The sequence below is a fragment of the Schistocerca nitens genome, chromosome 1 (assembly GCF_023898315.1).
Source record: "Schistocerca nitens isolate TAMUIC-IGC-003100 chromosome 1, iqSchNite1.1, whole genome shotgun sequence".
NCBI lineage: Eukaryota > Metazoa > Arthropoda > Insecta > Orthoptera > Acrididae > Schistocerca > Schistocerca nitens.
The window spans coordinates 117,579,682-117,598,040 of record NC_064614.1 but is presented as its reverse complement, the minus strand read 5'-3'; the positions used below and the strand labels follow the sequence as shown (position 1 = coordinate 117,598,040).

The following is an 18,359-nucleotide window of genomic DNA, read 5'->3' as shown; positions in this document are numbered from 1 at the left end:
ACTCTCCACATCTGTCAGTTGCCGACAATCGTATTCTGTGTAATTTTTCTTTCGTAGGTATGGTCTCATTAACTACTTTATACCACGTTGATCTGATATTTGTTCCGAGCACTTTGTTGTGGATGTTCTTCCAGATTTGAGCCCAATCCCGTAGGGGATATTTCGTTTCCATGCGGTTTACTCTTCCACTAGTATTCATTATCCGGTATAGTTGGGCGGTTGTAAGGTCCTGTATTGGTGCGCTCAGTTTCGCTCGGAGGTAACTAACTTCGAGGAGAAACATCCTGATGTGGTTGGCTTTGTAGTGGGTTTCCCCCAGGTTTATCGGTATTGCCATATTAGTATGTGTATACATCCGTAGGGCCATATGGAGCGCGCTGTCTGGGTAGTCTTGAAACAGCTGAATAGTTCTCCGTATAAGAAGAGCCTTGCATATAAGTTCAACATCTATTAGCCCTAGGCCCCCTTTCTCTGGTGGGAGAGTAATAACATTTATTCCCACTTTGAATATTTCACCCCTCCAAATATACCAACCAATTGCCGTCATTATTTGCTTGGAAATGCTGTTGACCACAGGGATTGTCTGCCCTACATACCAGATTTTCGAAAGTATCATTTTACTGATAAACTGCACTCTTTGTATGAGGTCCTGTTCTCTGCCTTTATTTTGCTGGAGACAACCTCTCGCCATAGCCAGAAGCTCTTGCCAGTTGTCCGTAGTAGTTTTCAGAGGGCAGCGGCTCATTCGTATTCCCAACAGCTTGATACTCTCGTGTACTATATATGGGCAGTTATCATCGATTCTAAACCCACTACCGATCGGCATTAGTTTAGTCTTGCGATAGTTGAGCTTTGAGCATGAGGCTCTTTCATACTCCCGTACACTATTAGTGACTTCTTGTAGGTCTCGCTCCGAATGTACGATGACACTTATGTCATCCGCGTATGCCACACATTTTACAGTCGTCGAATACAGGGTTAAGCCCTCAAGCGTACGGTTCAGCAAACGAACAAGTGGCTCAATGGCAATGACAAAAAGAGGCATTGACATGGGGCAGCCTTGTCGTACAGATCGCTCAATAGTTATCTGCCGGGAGAGTTGGCCATTGATGACGATCCTAGAGCAAGCAGAGGTGTACATATTTTTGACCATCGTAATAAAACCGTCACCAAAACCTAAATGGTTCATAATTTGAAAAAGGTAGCTGTGCGAGACCCTGTCAAAGGCTTTGCATTGATCTAGAACTAAAATTGCAGCCTCCGGTTGGGTAATAGCACTAAAGGAGATGATCTCCCTGTAATCTGCGAGACTTCTAAAGATCGTTCGACCAGGGACGGCTGCTGTCTGGCTATCATGTATGATTTTATGTAAAACATGTTTAATTCTAGCTGCTAGAACGCGGGCCACAATTTTGTAATCGGAGTTGAGGAGGGAAATAGGACGAAATTTATTGACATCATCTGGTGGGTATTCTTTGGGGACGAGTACAATTAGACTATCACTGAATCCTGCTGGTAGTTGCCGACCTGCTTTAATTTCATTACATATGTTCAGAAAGCAATGTTCGAGTAAATACCATAATTGTTTGTAGAATTCAATGGGTAGGCCATCGGCCCCGGGCGATTTATTACCCTGAGCCTTCCTCAAAGCCTCCCGAAGTTCTTCCTCAGTGACATCACACAGTAATAGTTGTCTGTCCGTCTCGTCGAGGGTCGCTGTAAGGTAGTTTTTCATGGTCGTAATTGCCTCGTCATTCGTGGGCTCTGACATGTACAGCCGTCGGTAATAGTCGGTTATATATCCCTTTATCTCATTCTGGGTTGTGGTGACACTGCCATCTTCTGTTTTTAATCTGTGAATCAATTTCTGTCTAGCGCGGCGTTTCTCTTTCGCAAAATGGAAGGAGGATGGGCTTTCGTCATTAACGCTGTTACCATCGCGAGAACGTATTTTAATTCCTTCAAGTTGTCTTCGTTTCAATAGTGTTAGCTTCGCCTTAATCCTTTTGATCTGTACAAAGTTCTCCTGTGTGACATGAGGAGCAGAATACAGCTCACGGAGACATTGAAAATAAAATTCGAAAAGCTCTTTCTGCTGCCGGCTCCTTTCACAGCTGTAACCTTTCAAGCAATTAATAAGCTTGGGCTTTGCGCAGCGGCACCACCACAGCGTAACCGACGGGAAAGTTTGTTGGCGGCGTGAGCAGAGATCCCATACTTCCTGCACCCGTTCTCTTAAACCTTGATCATTGAGTATTGAAACATTCAGCTTCCAACCTGCTCTGCCACGGTACGTTCCCTGCCGTACCATTCGGATTGTACAGTGATATGCCTCGTGGTCGGAGAAGTACAACGGCCACGTCTCCGTTGCAGAGATCCTGTCCCGCAGGCGTTTTCCTACGTAAATTCTGTCTAGTCGGCTGGCAGTTTGAGCGGTAAAATACGTAAAACACTGTCGGTCCCCGTTCAGGATTTCCCAGGTGTCTTCTAGGTCCATCAGTCGAACAGTTTCGGCAAGTGTCGCACAACCGTTAAAGTTCGGCCATTGGTCTTTAGGCTTTAAAACACAATTAAAATCCCCGCCGACGATCACGTCCTCCTCATTCCTCCGTAAAAGATACAATAAGTCAGTAGCGTAAAAATGTGCTCTGGCAGCTCGATTTCGATTCCCCGAGGGAGCATAGATGTTTATCAATCGAACTCCATTAATAAGGCACGAGATTCCTCTGCCAGACTCTAGTCTTTCCACGTCCGAGACAATAATACCCTCTTTGAATAACAGAGCTGTGCCTGAGGAGCTATCTGGGATGGTATTTGTTAGTATGTCATACCCAGAAAAGTCAGGTAGGAAATGGTGAGCCACCTCTTGCAGCATCGCGATGTCTGCATCACAGCTATACAAATAATCGCGGAGACTGTGTATATTCAGCTCTGATGTTATTTTGTTTATGTTTACAGTGACTATCTTGTAGTCCTGAAAAGTAGGCACGAAGTTCTCTATGTTAAAAGTCGCTGACCAGTCAGCAAAAGCATGATGTCGGTGAGGAAATTAATACGTATCCGAATCATCATCTTTTCTCAGGTTCGTTGAAAGCTGTCGTGTCACAAGTAATTCTGCTCTCCCGGCTGGAATAGCCTCCTTTGGTGGTTCAGACGTAATCAGTCCTCGATCCACCGACATGTCCTCGATATCATCAGCCCAGCTGCCTGCATTTGACATGTCCATCTTCTGATCTGAGCCCTTTCCCGTTGGACACTGTTCTTTTCGCCCCTCTCTCAGGAGCTGCTGAGAGACCCGATCCTCGTCTGCTGCAGCTTGATTTCCATCCCCAGAGTTCGGCGTGGTCACTTTTATCGCCTGGTTGTGGCCACTCGATTGCTTCGCATCCGTCCTGCCAAGAGTTGCGTCCGTTAATTCGCGGGCAATTTGCGCACCTTTCTCGCGCAGCAGTGGAGCTGTTTTCTCAGCATCCTTGTGAGCGATTCGTCGCTTTTTGTGTTTTTTAGGAGAAATGTCAGCCCTTTCATTTGCCACAGTCACTGAGGAAGAGCTGCAGATTGGTAATCCGGTGTTGTCGTCGCTTCCCATTGATTTAGAATCCGCTCCTTTGTCGGTGCGCGGATCATTCTCAACATCTTGGGTTTTCTCGCCAACCTGGGCGCTAACCAAACACGTAGCCTCCGGATCGGTCAGTTTCATCGTCACGTCGGGGCTGGTGTCAGCGTTGCCCTCTGGGGTGGCAGTCTCCATTGGTGTCTGGTCAACTTCGGTGGTTCAAATGGTTCAAATGGCTCTGAGCACTATGGGACTCAACTGCTGAGGTTATTAGTCCCCTAGAACTTAGAACTAGTTAAACCTAACTAACCTAAGGACATCACAAACATCCATGCCCGAGGCAGGATTCGAACCTGCGACCGTAGCAGTCTTGCGGTTCCAGACTGCAGCGCCTTTAACCGCACGGCCACTTCGGCCGGCCAACTTCGGTGGTGTTTACAGTTGTGTCCATGTGAGTGACCTCCGTCGCTGCCATCGTCGAACGGACTGCCGCCACATAAGTTAGAGGCATTGATGACATCTTGTTACTAGGAACACTTTCGGCTGGTGGCAACTGTGTCACTCGTCTCTGTACGCATTGTGCGCGAACATGATCAGTTGCACCACACCCAGAGCAAGTGCGAGGCTGTCCATCGTATATAACAATTGCCCTGTATCCACAGATCGTAATATATGGTGGAATGTGTTTCTCCAGTTCTATTTTCACCTGTCGAACACCGTTCAAGACAGGAACTTTGAAGGACATCCACCTTTCCGCAATATTGCTGATAATCGTGCCATAATTTTTCAAAACTGCATTTATTTCGTCGGCAGGAACTTCAAAATGTAGTTCGAAAATTCTAACTGTGCGGACACTAAATCCTGCACGAGATACATGAACTTCGCCAATATTACCATCGCTGTGAGTAAATTTAAGGCTATCACCGCATGACTGAACAATTTGATCGCATATTTCAGCAGTTTTAAACTTTATGTGCGCAGTACTGCTAACGATCGAAAGATGTACACCAATTATTTCGTCAAAAGATCGTTTCAAAACATTCTCAATCCATGCTTCGAGTTCGTAAGCTTTAGGTCGTGCATCTTTCGGATCGAAACTTAATTTCAAAGTATCTTTTCGTGCTAGTTCATTCATAGTCAATTTGTGGCATTTTCCACACAAGAACCCTTAACTGTGTACGCTACAATAGCGTCAACTCACCGTAAACAGCGCTCAGCCGGCAGCAGCAGAGACGTAAACACCAGCGCGCGTCCGCTCGCCACGGCCGCCGAGGGCCGACTCACCAACTGAGCTACCGAAGCACGACTCACGCCCGGTACTCACAGCTTTACTTCTGCCAGTACCTCGTCTCCTACCTTCCAAACTTTACAGAAGCTCTCCTGCGAACCTTGCAGAACTAGCACTCCTGAAAGAAAGGGTATTGCGGAGACATGGCTTAGCCACAGCCTGGGGGATGTTTCCAGAATGAGATTTTCACTCTGCAGCGGAGTGTGCGCTGATATGAAACTTCCTGGCAGATTAAAACTGTGTGCCCGACCGAGACTCGAACTTGGGACCTTTGCCTTTCGCGGGCAAGTGCTCTACCAACTGAGCTACCGAAGCACGACTCACGCCCGGTACTCACAGCTTTACTTCTGCCAGTACCTCGTCTCCTACCTTCCAAACTTTACAGAAGTTCTCCTGCGAACCTTGCAGAACTAGCACTCCTGAAAGAAAGGGTATTGCGGAGACATGGCTTAGCCACAGCCTGGGGGATGTTTCCAGAATGAGATTTTCACTCTGCAGCGGAGTGTGCGCTGATATGTCTCCGCCATGTCTCCGCAATATCCTTTCTTTCAGGAGTGCTAGTTCTGCAAGGTTCGCAGGAGAGCTTCTGTAAAGTTTGGAAGGTAGGAGACGAGGTACTGGCAGAAGTAAAGCTGTGAGTACCGGGCGTGAGTCGTGCTTCGGTAGCTCAGTTGGTAGAGCACTTGCCCGCGAAAGGCAAAGGTCCCGAGTTCGAGTCTCGGTCGGGCACACAGTTTTAACCTGCCAGGAAGTTTCTTTTTTCTTCTTCTCTAAACTCTTTATCGTCCGTGTTTCACTTCTATACATGGCTGCACTCCGAACGAATACCATCAGAAAAGATTTCCTATCAGTTACGTCTATCATAAATATAAACAATATTGCCTGTGGAGTGCAGCGATCTGGTGGTATATTTAGGTTAAAATCAACAGTTTGTTTATTTACGGGTTTCTGACTACGTTGAAGCCATCCTCAGAGTTTTTGGTCCCCTATGGCTCGTGCTGGCAGCTCCTCGGTTTTATCGTGATACCATGATCGTCCGCAGCGTACGATCATTGTATCACGTGATAAACGGGGGAAGGGGGGGGGGGGTTGCCAGCAGCAGAGACCGAAACCCGAAAATAATAGCCGCGCGGTCTAAGGCGCCTCGCCACTCTTCGTGCGGCTCCCCTCGTCTGAGGTTCGAGTCCTCCCTCGGGCATGGGTGTGAGTGTTGTCCTTAGAGTAAGTTAGTAGTTAGTTTAAGTTATATTAAGTAGTGTGTAGGCCTAGGGACCGATGACCTCAGCAGTTTGGTCCCATAGGAACTTACTACCACCAACCGTAAATAAACAGATATTATTTCGATTTAGACTGTTGATTTTAACCTAAACGTAAGTCTATATTCGATGTTGACACTTTTCCCTTCTTCAGAAACCCTTTTCTTAGCCATTTCCAGTCAACATTTTATATCCCTTCTACTTCGACCATCATCAGTTATTTTTCTGCCCAAACAGCAAAACCTATCTACTACCTTAAGTGTCTCGTTTCCTAATCAGCATCACCTGATTTAATTCCACTACATTCCATTATCCTTGTCTTGCTTTTATTAATGTTTATCTTATATCCTCCTTTTAAGATACTGTCCATTCCGTTCAGGTGCTCTTCCAAGTCTTTTCCTGCCTCTGACAGAATTACAGTGTCATCGGCAAAACTCAAGGATTTCATTTTTTCTCCCCTACGAGAAGTAGGGGAGAAGAAATAATTACTGCAAGTTATAAGCCAACGCAAAGCGAAACTCGTTGGACACCGAAGCCAACCTGATCTTATGGAAGTAACCGAGCGGATGGCCGGAAACATTCTACTTAAATACATATGGTCAGTGAGATGAGATGTTTTTTGTGGTGTCACCGCTAGACACCACACTTGCTAGGTGGTAACTTAAATCGGCCGCGGTCCTGTAGTACATGTCGGACCCGCGTGTCGCCACTGTGTACTCGCAATCCTAGCGCCACCACAGGGCAGGTCACAAGACACGGACATGACCTCGCCCCAGTTGTACGGACGACATAGCTTGCGACTAGACCTATCAAGTATTCCTCTCATTTGCCGAGAGACAGATTAAATAGCCTTCAGCTAGTCCATCGCTACTACCTAGCAAGGCGCCATGTGTATCATTGCTAATTGCTTACTACTATGCAAGAGATGTATTTCAACAAGAACAAGACTACATTAAAGTTAAGTATATTAAAATCTCTCTTCTTTTCTTTATAGTTTTCATCCAGTCTCCTGTTTCAGAATTTACGCCCGTCTGCGTTAGTTTCGCGTGCACCTAGCCACTCATTGTGTCGAGACCTTAGGGAATCGACACAACATTTTTCACACACGGAGATGAAGAGGATTGGTGAAAAGAGGAAGCTGTGACTGCAGAGACAAGCCTTAGCCTTTTGAAAGCCTTTTTTTTAAAAAAAAGGTTAGAAAAGAAGTTGTCAATATTTTAGGCGAAATCACAGATCAGCGAGCAGTGTCGCACAGAATGAAGTCCTAACATCTGCTACTGGCTCTCCACCTGTTGGACAGGGAAATCAAGCTCGGTGGCTGGCCTTATACAATGCCCCGACTACACTCTTCTTTCACTCGCCACCAGTATCGGCAATGCAGACACAAAACTATACTGTTCAAGCAACCGCACTCTGAGACAGCAAGGGACAGAAAAGGCCACAGCAGCGTAATATGAAAGGCTTGCACGAGACTATGAGAGGGAAGTAAAGTAAAGTGAAGGTGTGGTACGTACCGAGAGGCGTCCCCACCCGATCACCGTGACGTTCGTTCCAGCTGGCGTCTCCTCCCCCTCGGCAGGCAGCTGTATTCGCGCCACGGTCACATTGTCTATTTGGAATGGAGGCGATACCTGCAACCATGAAACCGACAAAATAACACATCACAGTTCAAGATGTCACTCTGGACCAGGGTATCTACATTTCCAATACATCCCTGCATTTCATGTTTATCAATATCTCTCTATTAAATGAATCTGACTTGACTGTCGGTTTCATACTGGATTAAATGTTAGTCTGTTACAAAAAAAACTGATTACCGTCCTATTCATAGAGTCAAGTCTACATTAAAAATTATTAAGAGGACATGCATGTGATGAGGACCCAGAAATTTTTTTAATACAGTTTCGTGATTCTTCCTGAAAAAATATGGTTTATGTGTAGCTGTCACTGCCAAATGTAGATGCTAGCATGTGGTGGAGGAAGGTTTGACGCGGATGGAAACGGTGAGGATGCACCGTATTAAAACTCAGCCCCCAGCTACAGTGCCATGTTCCTCTCTGTCTGCGTCACAGGGTCTTGCGATGCTGAGGACGCCACTTCGCTGTCTGCAAAACAGCTTGACGTGGAAGAGCTACCTCAGTGACCCATGCAACGTACTGTGACGTGCCAGCCGTGTACAGCCGCAGTGTTTTGATGACGTCAGGATGCGCTGGCAACCGACTTAGTGGCCCTCATCCCCATTGCCTCAGCGCTGCTCGCTGGGAGCCGCAGGGTGGCCCTCTGCGTGCTTCTTCGCCATCGTGGTTAAGATCGAGGTGACAACAAATGCCTGCAATCCGACAGCCAAACCTGCAGCCCTCGCCTCGGGATGCCTCTGGCGTGTGTTGGGAGCCCACAAGACTGCCCGCGGTAGCGAGCCGTCGAATGGCCTACTGCTGGCTGGCTTCGGATCCCGCGCTGGCCTCAGAGGGTAGAACCAGAGACATGCCATATACTGGAATGCTGGCGCCCCATCTGCTGCTGAGTGTAGCCACTGGTGTGACAAGCCCCGCCATCCAGGAGAGCTGCCGCACTTGAATCCCCTCGTTAGCAAACCGGCACCTGTTTGTACGGGACTGTGTGCCTCTGTTTTGCTGATGCGCCACTCCGAGTCACGTACTCATAACACCTAGGTTGCGCCAGTTTACCTCTCCTGCCTGTAACTTGTGCCATGCAAACTGTTGCGTTCACTCTTTTCAGTGGTTCTACTTGGCAACCACTGGTCAGCGTAACTTAACTGTCAACAGGCCCACGCCTGGCTGTAACTTGTGTACTCAGAAATATTGCATGGAAGCTAACTTTCCTATCTTAAACAGTCGTGTCTCTACAATATTCCCCCCTTCAGAAAGACCCAGTCCCTGGGTTGACCTCTAACTACTCTGAAACTTGTCTGGGTCAGCACGTACATGTGACATATTTACTACAACTATTAGAAAACTTGGATGTGGTCTAGTCCTCTTAGAACACATGACGTGAGACAAAACGTAAACATTCCTTACTGCTGATGAAGAATACACTTCTGTGAGGCAAACTACAGTCGGGAAGGCTAATTAAAGCATTTGAGGGTGACAGTTTGCCATCAAAAATTAACCTGTCATCCGTACAAATGTAATTACAGTACTTCATATTTCTTTGATTCCCACATGAATGAACCACTTTTGGAGCAAAGCTAAGATCATGGTAGTTACCCTTTACAAAATTACTCTGTACCTTATCCTGTAGTGCTTAAATTAAAATCACTAGCCTTTCCATCAAAAAGTAACATTTGGAAAGTGTAATATTCCCATTGAGTTAATAATAATCTCAGGGTCACTTTCATCGCTGCTGTTTGAGAGAAAAGGAACTCTGGCAGGTGGACTGTCCCTCAGATATGGTAGCTTATTTTATGTTGATGTATTGGTGTCGAATGAGTCGAGGTATTCACACAGTGTGGTGTGATGGTAGAATCTGCGAGCAGTACACATGGTTTGAGCGAAGGCTCTCGTCGGACTGGATTGGACCTCGCCTTTAACAACAATGGAGCTGACTGTCTTGCCAAACATTTAGATCACTGTCGTCCAGGATATATCTGACACTTCTCTGGTCGTCTGTGCCAGCGTCTGAATAACTGCATCACAACTACAGGAGTCTAGCAGTCGTTGAGGCAATAGTTCGAAATGTCGAGCCATGCACAGTGAGGTGTGCACTAGCCATCTTGCACCATGATCAAGCCCTCGGTAGACAACTTGGGCTATGCAGTCCCACATTTGCAGGTAAGGACATGTAATAAAAACTAAGATGTGCAGTAGAGATAACAATTAAGCATCGTCAGCAACATCTCAACATCTAGCGTTGTGTTGCTGCATCAGTCTGAGGTGGACCACGACAAACAGCTTTGAGATACGTAGGCTAGCCACCTGCGTAATTTTCCGGTTGCCGTCGCAGTGTCCTGCAATGCAGTGGTGCATCGTAGCGGTGGACTAGACTGCCGTGTGCTGTAGCACAAAGCAACGTTTCGCAATCTATGTGCTGGAAAGTAAGCTTCTGTCATAGCACACCTGGACAGAGTGAGTGTAAATACTCCCAGCTCAGCTGCTGTCAGGACTGCCATCGGTACTGTGCATCGTCTGGCCCAGTCTACAAGCCAGTCAGCAGTCAGCAGCTACAGCTTCACCGAGCAACACAGTCTGATAGATGAATCTTCTGGTCTATGAGCTGTCAGCTGGTCCTGATGTTCCCAGGCTTCGATCTGGATCCGCTGAGGCGAGGGCAGCCACTGTGGCCATAGCCATACACTCCAGCCAGCCTCCGAGAGTCCCAGGCTCGATCCGGGGCCCTCCTTGCTCCTACCACCTGCCTTGGGGCACAGGCAGTGTACACCAGTCCTGCTGTAAGTAGAGCTGCCACACTGTAGAGCGGACCACCCATCTTGCGTCAGTAGGGCCATGTCGCTACCACCTGTGGCTCTGCCCTGTCACTCGCTGCTGCTATTCACGGTCAGTAGAATGAGTGCAAAATAACATGGCTGGTAGATGTTAAGTCAGCAAGATAGAGAGCAGTAGTGGTGGGGGTTGTGGGCAGGCGCTGTAGGGGAAATGTCGAGTGCTAGAGGGGAAGTACTGTTCTAAACTAACGCCTATGCTCACATTTATTGCAAATATTAAGTGAAGCCCTGCAAACTCAAATTTTCATGGTGACCATTCAATACGATCTGTCACCTCTGCTTTGGACAGAAACAGAAGCAGTGATTTATTTTCGCCTCTTAACCATTTGGAACTTCTAGAGAATCGTCACGAGCTGCCAGCTTTGAACTAAATCTACATTTCTCTTGTTTCCATATTAAAATCTTCCTTTTGCCATAACACAATGGCGTTTACACAGTGTCACCTCACTAACATGTTGTGCAGAAGCAATTGCGAGAGAATTCTGAAACAATGGTTTGTTACGTTTATTAAATGAGGAACTGAGGAAAAGTAAATTCAATAGCTGCTGATAAAGCACACCCTTCGAATAAAAATAAAGCTGTAATGTCTTCACTTATCTTATTCCAAAACCTGTAGTAATTCTCGTTGCACCAGCTATCAAAGGCCCTTAAAAATTACAGTCCTTCACCGAGAGTGTCTGTAGTTAGCAGAAGAACACGGTAAGTAATGAAGTTTTTCATTATACCCATATGTCAAAATGCTCTCCTGTTTGCGGGCTATCATCTGCCAAAATCCAATTTCGATATCTCAAACCGTTTATGAAATATGAGGAATGTTGTGAATATTTCACCCTGGCTTTATCGCTGGCGTGCGCGATCGCAAATGAGTGTGTTATAACTGATCAGTTTCCTCGAGATTGATGACGGATAGATCTCCACAAAAGTCTAAAGAAAAATTCAATATCTTAGCTAAATTTCATATGCAGCAACATATTAATTAATATGCACCAAACGCGAAATCATAGCAACACCTATTTTTTAATTGCAACCTGCTTAGAATATCGCGCATGCAAATGTCACAATAACTATGATAACTATGTACATTAAGGAAACATTAACGTACATTAATGGAAATGTAGCCGACAAAGAAAAAAAATCTTGGCTGTTTTTGAAAAGTTATAACCCCCTGACTGCAGTTACCACGAAAACGTGTAGTTTGTGCTTTAAAAAATGCCAAAGTTCTTCACGAGAACGTAGCATTTATGATTTCAGTTATGGACAATAAAAGTGAGTGGTAAATAAAGAAAATAATCCGAAAAGTGACAACTATTCTACACACCTAGATATCATCACAATGGCAGTACATCCAACTTCTTCGGTTTGCTATATATCACACAGTTTGGCCTAAGTTTATCCTTGTTCCTTCTTGGCCATAATATTACATGTGACTCGGGAATGTAAACTTCCACTTCTCTTCTCAGAAAAATGTCCATAAAATTACTACGACGGAAAAGAGAGGAAATGTTCCACACAATAAAAAATTTGTCTCATATTTTTCATATTGCAAATGAAGGTAATAAGCTGTTCTTTTCACTCGCAGTAATCTGTTAAAGAGAAGAAACAGCGTCGTATAGCGAACCTTTTTTGCGTAAGCGATTTGAAGTAATCAGTTATGACTTCCATTTCAAACTCTCAGAACTGTTGCAACCTAACCTCTCTGCAGCAGACACTGAGCTGTTGAGAACTCACCGTTCTAGCCACTGCATGGCTGCTTAAAACTCACAGTTAATCTAAACATCCAGTGGTATTATGCAGCACTATAAAGCATCATTTGGGACACTAGACAAGATCGCATCAAATGGGTAACCCAGATTAAATAAGACAAAAAAATCGCAGATACTTTTTAGTTACACGCACTTCTGTCATGCTACACGAACTACTTCCTCTTCTCTAAGTTAATGAACTTTGCATAAATCTTTTGCTCGAAAGACAAACTCTGTAATATTCTCAAAACATCTAAAAGTCTGCTTGACATAACCGTTGCATGCACTGAAGCTGAGCAGCCTTAGGCGAACGAAGGTATGAATGCCTCTGAGTTACAGAGAGGAAACAGAGCTTACCCTCATGACGGCGACGTCATTCACCCAAGAGTCTGAACTGTTGTACTTTGGGTGGACCTCGACGAACTCCACGCTGTGGCGCGTTCCACCCGAATCGAGCTTGGTGGTGCCCGCCAGCACTTCCACAGAGCCACCACTGCACAGAGAGAGGTACAATGCGACGACAAAGATATTACGGACATCACATGTGACTGGCTTAATCCCGAAACGGGTAAAGTACTTTTAAACCCTACCTTACGCCTTCAAAAAGTATTTAAATGCGGTAATTACAAAAAAGGTGTCAGAAAATTTTGGAATTTATTCTTGACATCAAAATACAGGGTGATTCAAAAAGAATACCACAACTTTAGGAATTTAAAACTCTGCAACGACAAAAGGCAGAGCTAAGCACTATCTGTCGGCGAATTAAGGGAGCTATAAAGTTTCATTTAGTTGTACATTTGTTCGCTTGAGGCGCTGTTGACTAGGCGTCAGCGTCAGTTGATGCTAAGATGGCGACCGCTCAACAGAAAGCTTTTTGTGTTATTGAGTACGGCAGAAGTGAATCGACGACAGTTGTTCAGCGTGCATTTCGAACGAAGTATGGTGTTAAACCTCCTGATAGGTGGTGTATTAAACGTTGGTATAAACAGTTTATAGAGAATGGGTGTTTGTGCAAAGGGAAAAGTTCTGGACGGCCGAGAACGAGTGATGAAAATGTAGCACGCATCCAGCAAGCATTTCTTCGCAGCCCAGAAAAATCGACTCGCAGAGCTAGCAGAGAGCTGCAAATTCCACAATCAACTGTATGGAGAGTCCTATGAAAAAGGTTAGTTATGAAACCTGAACGTCAACTACCCGAGGCGATGGATCGGCCGCCAGGCAGCCCGTGACAGAGCACTTCATCACTGGCCTCCAAGAAGCCCTGATCTTACCCCCTGCGATTTTTTCTTATGGGGGTATGTTAAGGATATGGTGTTTCGGCCACCTCTCCCAGCCACCATTGATGATTTGAAACGAGAAATAACAGCAGCTATCCAAACTGTTACGCCTGATATGCTACAGAGAGTGTGGAACGAGTTGGAGTATCGGGTTGATATTGCTCGTGTGTCTGGAGGGGGCCATATTGAACATCTCTGAACTAGTTTTTGAGTGAAAAAAAAACCTTTTTAAATACTCTTTGTAATGATGTATAACAGAAGGTTATATTATGTTTCTTTCATTAAATACACATTTTTAAAGTTGTGGTATTCTTTTTGAATCACCCTGTATTAGAAAAACTACATATGAACAGAGGTCCGGGAATTCTTAGTTACAAAGCTATGAAAAAATTCAGTGTACTGATTCCTCCTTGTGTAATGTCCCTCAAATGTGCATTGTTATTCACTTTCTTGTTAACAGATGGTCATGGTATTTTTTGTTTTGTCAGAATGACGCTTGTTCTGTTTTATAGAAATTTCGATCACAACACATTCAGTGTCTGATATGACGGATGTACGCTATATATACACTGAAGAGCCAAAGAAATTGGTACACCTACCTAATATCGTATTGGGCCCATGCCACGTCGCAGCACAACGTGGCATGGACTTGACTAATGTCTGAGGGAATTGAAATCATGAAACCTGCAGAGCTATTCACAAATCCGTAAGAGTACGAGGGGGTGGAAATCTCTTCTGAACGGCACGTTGCAAGGCATCCCAGATATGCTCAATAATGTTCATGTCTGGGGAGTTCGGTGACCAGCGGAAGTGTTTAAACTCAGATGAGTGTTCCTGGAGCCACTCTGCAGCAATTCTGGATCTGTGGGGTGTCGCGTTGTCCCGCTGGAATTGACAAAGTCCGTCGGAATCCACAATGGACATGAATGGATGTAGATGATCAGACTGGGTGCTTACGTACGTATCAGCTGTCAGAGTCCAATATCACTGCAACTGCACACGCCCCACACCATTACAGTGACTCCACCAGATTCAACAGTCCCCTGCTGCCATCTGGGGTCCATGGGTTCATGAGGTTATCTCCGTATCCGTACACGTCCATCCCCTCGGTACAATTTGAAACGAGACTCGTCCAACCAGGCAAGATGTTTCCAGTCATCAATAGTCCGCTGATGGTGTTGATGTGCCCAGGTGAGGCGTAAAGCTTTATATCGTGCAGTCATCAAGGGTACACGAGTGGGCCTTCGGTTCCGAAAGCCCATATTGATGATGTTTCGTTGAATAGTTCGCAGTCTGACACTTGTTGATGGCCAATAACTGAAATCAGCATCAATTTTTGGAAAGATTGCACTTCTGTGAACGATTCTCTTTGGTCGTCGTTCGTCCCGTTCTTGCAGGATATTTTTCAGGCCGCGTCGATGTCGGAGATTTGATATTTTACCGGGTTCCTGATATTAACGGTACACTCGTGAAATGGCGGTACTGGAAAATCCTTCACCGGTATCACGTTTAAACTCACTTAAATCTAGTTAACCTGCCATTGTAGCAGGAGTAAACGATGTAACAATCGGGCGAGACACTTCTGGTCTTATTGGTGTTGCCGACCGCTGCGCTGTATTCTGCCTGTTTACATATCTATGTATCTGAATACGCATGCCTGTACCAGTTCCTTTGGTGCTTCAGTGTATATACAGCCAAGCAGGTGGGAATGTGGACGCCGCATGTCAACTTTATGCTGAACGTTACCCTGAGAGGCAGTTGCCTTTTGCAAAAAAAAATGGTTCAAATGGCGCTGAGCACTATGGGACTTAACATCTGAGGTCATCAGTCCCCTACAACTTGGAACTACTTAAACCTAACCAACCTAAGGACATCACACACATCCATGCCCGAGGCAGGATTCGAACCTGCGACCGTAGCGGTCACGCGGTTCCAGCCTGAAGCACCTAGAACCGCTCGGCCACTCCGGCCGGCTTGCCTTTTGCAAGAACGTTTGTACGACTCCACCAGCACATGCGAGAGACGGGCTTATTTGAGATGAGAGTTGCAGATCGAGGCCCACGATAAAGACTGGCTGTGGAGCGTACGTCGCAGAACGTGACATCTGCAGGTCTTACTAGTGCCAGCAGCTGTCTCTATGTCAGACGAGTTTAACAATTCTTGACTGCGCGCTTAAATGCAAGCAAGCTCTCGATAACACACGACAAAGACAAGACCTTTGATGGGTACCTTGTCAGTTACATATTGATTTCCTGTGGTTACTGCATGGAGCGAGCGTTCGAGAAGTGTGGCGGACAAGACGACTAGTGTGACGTCAAAAGTTCATTGTGGAGGCCCATATTTCTAGTGGACCCCATTTCAGATGGTGGGAGGCAACGCGGATAACGAACGCGTGGGCTTGAAGAACAGGTTCTTCGTACTGTAAATGAAACTTCGTCAACTAGTACAAGAAGAATCGCGAGAAGGGAAAACATCTATCACATGGAGATTTCGAAAATTCTGCGTGAAACTCTTGTTTGTACACTCCAAAAGTCTTCAACGGGTGCAATGATTAAAGTAGGCAGACTCTGACCCAAGAATAACTTTCTGTCAACGCATGTCGCATGTTAAGGCAGTGTGCAGTTCACAGGTACCTTATTCACTGCTTGAGGCTGACTTTTAATGTGACGCAGTTTCAAATTACCGTAATAGTCACTTCCTGGCGTTTGGGTTTTTAAGAACACTCGTGAAGTCCGAGTTGACATACATCAACAGAGGCTCAGTTCCAACGTGTGGGATTGAATAATTCATGATCATCTCATTTGTCCCCCATTACTCCCACAACGTCTTACGGAACCAATGTACGTTTACAGGTTCTTACATACGAGTTCCTTCATTTGCCTAATAATGTACCTCTGGACGTCATTCTTTGAATAGGGTTTATGAATGATGGTGCTACACTTCACTTTACACGGATAGTTTGCCAATAACTTGATAACCAGTTTCAGAACCGGTGGATTGGTTGAGGAGGACCCATTGCCTGACCTGTCCTGCCACCTTTGAAAGCAATAGATTTTTTTCCTTTGGGTTAATTAAAATTCTTTGCGTATTCAACTACCATACTGAAAGTAGATGTTCTGCGGCAGTGTAGCGAAAAATGGTGAGCAAATACGGAACACACCGTGAGGTTTCCACACAGTATGGCCAAATATGGACTGCAGTCTCAGAGATTGCATGGAAGCAGTAGGTGGTCACTTCGAGCAATTTCTGTCTAGTAAATGTGTAGTCAAATGTATCATTCTTCTGTCTTGAATAATATATCTCTTCACACACCTAAAGGTGTTTCGTAAATAAATAATTTTCATGGTATGAATATTAAATTCTTCCAGAAGTCGTAGCAAAAAAATTTCGATCCCACGTTCACATGAACTTTCAACAACATTTTGATATCAAAAACAAATCCTTAAAGTTCCTGACGCAAGTTTTTGAACACATTGTACGTCCTCGCCCCAAAAATTACTATGAACACCGCAGTTCTTCAGAAGGCATGGTCGTATGTAATGTGGAATACTATTACCTCCTTCTGACCTTACAACCGATGTATCCAAGCAGTTAGAGGGTGACTTACAATTTAAGTCCAATTAGGCTTTTCTTGTCTTATTCTCACCCGCATCCGCCTCCCCGACAGACTTTGCATGAACCACATCGTTTACAAAAATCCGCTGATTTCGGTGGGACTCTGCGTTTCGCTCATATACTGCCATTAAAGTGTTGGTTCAAACAGTAGGTGAGATACTTTGGAGTAGAAGCGTCATCGGTTCTTAGTATCTATGTAATTATGGTCTATTGATTGGCGACTCCATAGAGTGTGCACAAAGACCATATACGTGAAATTAGAAAGGTCAGCGTTGGCCGTAATATTGATGGTTTATTGACAGCAAAATCGATTTTTAATCACATTGTGATCATATTCAGTGCTGTGGTGCACAAATTAAACTCATAGGCACTGTTGTCAAGTTATTATCAGTACCCAAAGCTATGAAACGATCACAATCAGTAACCAAAGCTATGAAACGTTTCATAGCTTTGGTTACTGATAATTTCATAGCTTTGGTTACTGATAATAACTTGGCACCAGTGCCTATGAGTGTAATTTGTACGCCACAGCACTGAAGATGATCACTATGTGATTGAAAATCGATTTTGCTGTCAATAAACCATCAATATTACGGCCAACGCTGACCTTCTTTCCAATTTAATAATGGTCTGTTCTTCCTTACAGCTACAGACCAAGAGACAGTTGACTCCTTTCGTAACTACTGTACAAAACTGGTTTCCTGCGATATGCTATCAACTCGCAGATATCTCATCTGCTGTAGTGAAACATAAATAATTTTCAATAAATTGAAAAGAAAATGCTCTTAAATCTATATTAGGGCCATGAAGTGTCTTCATTTGAAATATGAAGATAACTATTTGTATTAATAATAATTCATATTTTCCAGATTCAGAAAAGCTCTCTTTACATATTTTTCCTAACGACATCTGTTGGAATAGAAAAGCTACGAAAGTTCCTAAAGTTCGAGACAATAAATTTAAACCTACTCCGCTTACCAGAAAAAGAGTTGCATCCAGAAGTGTAGGAGAAAACGAAATGAATCTTCAGGGCTTGAGAGTTATTTCAGATTACCACATCAAGTCAAATTTACAAAGAAATTGGCAAATTTTCGTTCTTATCTGTAGGACGTTTCGTCCCTTGAGGCCTTGTGCAAGAACTTATTGGGTTGGAAACGATATCA

At 44.8% G+C, this 18,359-nt stretch overlaps 1 protein-coding gene across 1 annotated transcript in view; it reads right to left on the bottom strand.

The window, feature by feature from the left end:
- Positions 1 to 18,359, bottom strand: part of LOC126196723 (trypsin delta-like) — a 44,353-nt gene that overhangs the window by 12,312 nt on the left and 13,682 nt on the right. The window contains exons 4-5 of the mRNA XM_049934625.1: positions 12,662 to 12,797; positions 7,615 to 7,731 (exon numbers count right to left, since the gene is read on the bottom strand). Coding sequence (XP_049790582.1) covers positions 7,615 to 7,731; positions 12,662 to 12,797 — 253 coding nt within the window. The remainder of the gene's footprint in view (positions 1 to 7,614; positions 7,732 to 12,661; positions 12,798 to 18,359) is intronic.